We start from the raw sequence: 5,864 nt of genomic DNA, 5'->3' as shown, positions 1-5,864 counted from the left end.
CTGTGTCGTTAAAGAAAGACCACAGCAGTGGATCGAGAGCGCAGGCGCTGCGGGGCGCAGATGTGTGGCCTCAGCCGCTACGTTGGAGGAGGAGGAAATGCGGGTCAGAGCCTCCCAAAGGCTCCCCCGCCAGCCTTCCTCCACAGACAAGCTGGCCGGCGGCTCCCCACTCCTCAGGTGGCAGGTGCCTTTCCCACTGGAGAGCCCCACAGACCCCAACCCAAATGGGAGACCCTCCTCTTTTGCCTTGTTTCTGCCGGAAACACTGGGCACACCTGGACGGGTGGGGTACAGTCTCCGTTCCTGAGTGTCGGGGCCAGCAGCCTGGACCTGCCAAAGCACCACCGATACCGTGTCGGACCGGACGCACCTCGCGCGGGTGGTTAGGTGGCATGCGGCTTCATGCCCCGTTCTCGTGTGGTGGGGTCAGGGGCTTGCGTCATGCTGAGCAGTGGCCTTGACTGCTGACAGCCCCCCCCCCCCAAGGGCAGTTTGGGGAAGCTTTGTAAAGTGCGGGGCAGAGGGCTTGGAGAGCGTCTCCTGTAGCCACGGCTGGGTGTCTGTATCTTAGTGCCAGTGGGCCTGGGACCCCCTTGACGGCCCAGGTTGATCTGGTGTCAGCCTCTGTGCGTTCAGAGAAGTACAGGGCTGGGCCCGGCCGGCCAGAGCATGGTCTCCGGCCTTGGAGTACAAATATTAACAGTCACGTTGTCAGCAGTTGGTGTTTCCAGCCCGAAGCGAAGAGCTAGAGCTCTGGGTTCTGCTGTTACTGCTTCCAGAAACTGGTAATGATGCTCCCTTCCCGTCCAGACCCGAGGGCAAGAGAGCAAGCGAGGTGGCAGGTCCCCTTGTAGAAAGTGGCAGTGAAGTCCTGAATGACCTGTTGTCCTGAGCGCCCAGGGTGTCCAGAGAGTAAGGATTCTTTTCTCCTTGTTTCAGGGTTCATAGTGGCGTCATGCCCGCAGACTCCTGCGTGTTCCCCTAAGTTCTTAGAGGACCGCTTGGCCTTTTGAATCAGAGAGTTGCAAAGTTCGATAAAGAATGGCCCTTGTGGATAAGCACAAAGTCAAGCGACAGCGATTGGACAGAATTTGTGAAGGTAAGAGCCAGCGCGATTGGCGGTTTGTAACCGAAGGCGCGTAGCCCCGCCCTTGAACCCTTGCCCCGCTCACCGCTGACCAGTGGGGGGCCTGGTCGCCTGTTCAGACTGCGCCCCAGCCCCGCTCCAGCCAGAGACCCACCCCTGCCGTGTCCTGAGCTGCGGTCAGTAGACCTGACCTTCGAGCAGGGTGCCCAGCTCCCAGGGTGTAGGGGTGGGGCCAGGGAGGGAGCCGCCCTAGGTCTGTTTCCGCCACACACCTGAGGTCATCCCACGTATGAAAGATGCTCAGTAACGAACAGGATCATCTTTTTTCACTTTGAGGTTTCCGGGACTTTTGTCTGTTTGGGATTAAGAAATTTACAGTGATGAATTCCATGGTATTCCTGGAGAGTCCCCGCACTGTCTCTCATTACGTGTTCAGATCCCTGGTATCTTTGAAAATGTCTGGAAGTGTTTTATTCATGAAAGGAAAAATAAACATAATTAAGATCTAATGGAAACCTGGGGACAAACCTCTGCGATGTTGATTAAACACCATCCCTCCCTGATTAGGGAGCGGTAAGAGATCCCGGGTGCGTGGCCCTGGACTTGGAGTCGAGTGTTCTTTGCCAGCCTCGTACCGGCCGCCAATGGGCTGGCTCGGCCTGGTTCCTGGTGACTTGGCTGCGAGGTCTGTCACAGAGGTCCTGGAGGGGGGCCCCCCTAGGCAGGGTGGGCTCAGCAGCACCCCCTGGGCACACACCCCGGTTGGCCCACCAGCTGCCCCTTTGGAAGGGTTTGCCCCGGAAGCAGGCAGATGTGGCTCAGGCCACATGGGGTGAGGGCCTCAAAGATGTGCTGTGTGACCGTATGCCCGGTGAGAGCTCTGGGACACGAGAATGTGGTAGTGCTGGCTATCCCGTCCCTGGGGTTCTGCTGCCGTGTACGGGGCTGGGGACTTAAAGGTTTGGTTTTGTTTCTAATAAACATTACAAAAGGTTCAAACCTCCAGAGAGATCAGTAGAGTGGTAGAATGGACACGGATATTCCCTGCAACTACTTTGCCAGCTGATAAGATTTGCTATCATTTGCTTTCTTTTTATAGCTGTACATGTAGATGGAGATACATACGTGTATGAATGGATGGGTGGGCTTTCCAGAACCCTCTAAAAGTTGTGGGTGCAGCAGTTCACTCTCAAATACCTTTGTGGCATGTGTGCCCTTAAAGGACCTCTCCTGATGTAAAACGCAGCTCCGTAATCAGGCCCCGGGGGCCGGGCCCCACTGGGGGTCCTGACACAGACCTCGCACTCCTGCCGCCCCCCTGCACCTGCTCCCAGCGGCTGGGTCCTGCGGAAACTACTTGGAGGAGACACACTCCATTTAGTTGTCTCCATGGCTTCCCTCACCTACGCCATTTCTGAAACCCTTTTTGGCTTTCAAAAGCGTGAATAGTCCATGAAGAGCCCGGGCCAGCTGGTCAGTAGCGTCCCAGAATCTGGGTTCGCCAGATCATGTGGGGATTTATTAAATTTACCTTTTTGGCCTCTAGCGGAAAGGTGCTTCATTTTAGGTTACTGGGTCCCCGGTCGTAAAAAGCCTTTAGAGGATCAGCTTTCCAAGGTTTGTGTCCTTAATGCCTGTGGTGTGGATTCCCCCTGATCTGCGGTATTTATGTAGACGTACCACATCGGAGGGGGGAATGGGGTTGGAGAGCCGGTGGCCTGTCCCCTGTACGTTGTCAAGGCTGTTGGCAAAGCCACCGACTGTTCTTTCAGACCCTCTCTCCCAAGCCCGGTTCACCCTCCTGCCACCTGCTTTTAGTAACCGAGATTTCAGTGTCGGCTTCTTCAATGAACAGCATTCCTGAGATCATTAAAGCTATAATCTTTAAAATTTCTCAGCAGGCACTATCCAGACAGTTGAAATCTGGTCACTCGGGTGTCACTTGTCCCACAATCCCAAACGCTCGTTGGCTGTCCCATTAAGTACAGCAGCTGTTCACGGTGCTCTTTGGTGACCCCTGCATTTATATACTGATCAGCATCTTTCTAGGCCGGGTCGGGTGGGGCTCACGGCCCAGCTCTCCCAGTGAGGCACCGAGCAGGCGGCAGGCGGCAGGTGGGCCCAGGGACCCAGGCAGCCTGCTGTCCCTTATTTCACCTTTCCCTCAGATCAGTTCCGTGGAGCCAATCATTCCCCCCTCCCGCATCTCCATCCCTGGCTTGGGATCCTCACCAGCATCTGTTCTATAAACTCGGACTAACTGCACTTGAAAACTCTACTTGGAAATCCAGAGAGCCCTGAAGACTGTCCCCCACTTCCCCATGCCAGCGCCCCACCCCCAGGACTAACCTGTCTCTCTCTCATTGTTTCTGATTCTTAGATTAAAAGCACGGAGCTGTCTTGCTTGTGTTGTAGGCGCTCTGGGCTCCTAAGGGCTTTGTCTTTGGCTTCTTGGCTCCTTTGGTCTCAGGGAACAAGCCTCCTTCAGATTTTGTCCTCTCTCCTACCACAAGACCCCAGGGCAGACCCCAGCGGCAGGATCCCATTCCAGACCAGCCCTCCGGGGTCTGCTCCAGCCCAGCCAGTCTGCTGGCGTCTGAGCCCAGAACTCCTACCTGACTTCAAGGCCCAGGCCCTTCCTCGCGGAAACCTCAGGGTGTGTGTCCTCCTGAACTTCAATGTCCACTCTGACCTCTGTGGTTCCGAGTTGAAGCCAAGGGAAGACAGGGTAGAAGGCAGAATCGGACTCCGGCCACCCCCAGCCCCGCCACGGAGGTTTCTGGTCAAGACTGAAGCTCAGCACAGAGTATAGATAGCTTTGCTTCTCACCAGCCAGCGTTTGGGACTGCGTCCAAACCATTTGGAATAATGGACTTTCAAGAGCTGACTTGAAAGCCAGATTTCAGTTATTATTTTTAAAGGAATCGCTCTATTTTGATATTGGGATAATTTGTTCTCTGCTAGCTGATGCCTGGTCTCAAACAATCCCAGAGTGCCGCGGTGCAGACTTAACTGTAGAGCAGGGTCTGATAACAAGGACTGGTCAGAGCAGGGCTGCCTGTTCCTCTTTTTTGATGGACCATTTAGGTCTTGATCTCCCTCTCTGTTCAGTTTGCTAGCGTGAAGGACCTATCGCATTTGTGAGCTGGACCGTCCGAGTTTTGGCGGGTTCCTGCAGCGTGAACCAGCTGGTGTGGGGTTTTTTCCCCCCAGATATTTGCTGGGCCGAGAAGAGGGCTCACTATCACAAAAGTAGCCCAGGAAAAGCGTTTTCTGGGTTTGTAGAAGTGTCACATACCAGAGGGCTCTGCTGATGACTTTCTGGTAGAACATCTGTTTGTGGGTGATGGTAGAATAAATCACTGCACACCATCCCTTCCTGTGGCTCAGGAGAATGTACTCTGAAGTGCGTTTCATTTTACTTTATTTTGTAAATAAATGTATAACGTGCGGGGAAACGGCCCTGATGATTTTGTCAGTTGAGCTGTGATTAGTATTCTCTTGGCACGTAACCCAGGAGCCGACTTTCCCGTCCTCTGCATGAGAAGAGGAAAGGACGGGAGCCTCCTTTTAAATACAATCCTGCTCGACATTCCTTACCTCCGGGATGTTCTCAGGAGCAGGACGGAGAAGGTAGGCACGTTGAGTGGATACTGGGAAAATAGAGACCAACTGACCTGTTAAACACAGGAGTCATTACAAATTCTGGTAATTTTTAATGTTTATGTTTCATGTCTTTCACCCATTTCTTCACTGATTATTTGTGTTGGGTGTTGAATTTGTTTATTTTTGCACGCACGTGAGAGAGAGAGAGATAGCACGAGTGGGGGAGGGGCAGAGAGAGAGGGAGACACAGAATCCGAAGCAGGCCCCAGGCTGTGAGCTGTCAGCACAGAGCCCAGTGTGGGGCTCGAATTCATGAACTGCAAGATTGTGACCTGAGCTGAAATCAAGAGTTGGACGTTTAACCGACCCCCAGGAGCCCCTCTGGAAATCTTTCTACGTCGACTCTGTCACCAGAGAGAACCAGAGTCAGAGAACGTTGTAGGGATGAGGTGGAGGAAGACCTTCCTTCGCCCAGTGGTGGTCTGCTCCTCTCTGTAGGGTGGGTGAGCCTCTGTGAGCGCACACCTCCATGCAAATCTCCTCTGAGAAAGTTCGTTCGTGGTCCCAGAATGTTGGAGAAGCAAAGATGTATCCAAGCCTCCAGGTTTTCCAGGAGGCTGAGGTGGTGGAGGGGTTGGGGTGGCCGACGGCTCCCTGCAGGGGTGACGGGGAGATCTCCCTCCCAGCGGCCTTCATTGCCCGGCTCACACCCACAGGAGCCATAGGGCCAGAATGACCTGTATCTCCGTATGGGTCAAGAGTAGTCAGCAGACTCGGCCAGAATCTTACCGTCTTTTATTTCTATGCTGTTTTGTTCTACCCGTTTGAGTCTTCTTAAAGTTTTTATTTGGAGAGGAAGGGAGAATCCCCAGCAGGATCCACTCTGGCTGCACAGAGCCTGATGAGGGGCTCAGTCTCATGAACCATGAGACCATGATCCGAGCCAAAATCAAGAGCTGGACGGTTACCTGGCTGCACCACCCAGGCGCCCCTACCTGTTTGGGTCTTTGGAGCATATTTGGTACTTTGTACAGGAATAGCGTTGAAGCTGGCCATCTCTAAGTGGTCCACAATCGTTTCTAATAAATACCTTCAAACAGCCCCAAAATGTGGATTTTAAAAGGGGGATTTATAATGTTGCTATACATTATAATTATATGCTTGGATTGGG

At 53.5% G+C, this 5,864-nt stretch overlaps 1 protein-coding gene across 2 annotated transcripts in view; it reads left to right on the top strand.

Annotated features, from left to right (window-relative positions):
* The window catches only part of CTBP2 (C-terminal binding protein 2), a 130,245-nt gene that overhangs the window by 88,526 nt on the left and 35,855 nt on the right, over positions 1-5,864 (top strand). For both annotated transcript variants that reach the window (XM_029932763.1, XM_029932764.1), the window contains one exon: positions 940-1,099. In XM_029932763.1, the coding sequence (XP_029788623.1) occupies positions 1,042-1,099 (58 nt within the window). In that variant the 5' untranslated portion in view covers positions 940-1,041. The remainder of the gene's footprint in view (positions 1-939; positions 1,100-5,864) is intronic.

The sequence above is a fragment of the Suricata suricatta genome, chromosome 2 (genome assembly GCF_006229205.1).
Source record: "Suricata suricatta isolate VVHF042 chromosome 2, meerkat_22Aug2017_6uvM2_HiC, whole genome shotgun sequence".
Lineage (NCBI taxonomy): Eukaryota > Metazoa > Chordata > Mammalia > Carnivora > Herpestidae > Suricata > Suricata suricatta.
The sequence above is the reverse complement of the archived record's forward strand: the minus strand, read 5'-3'. Positions and strand labels throughout refer to the sequence as shown.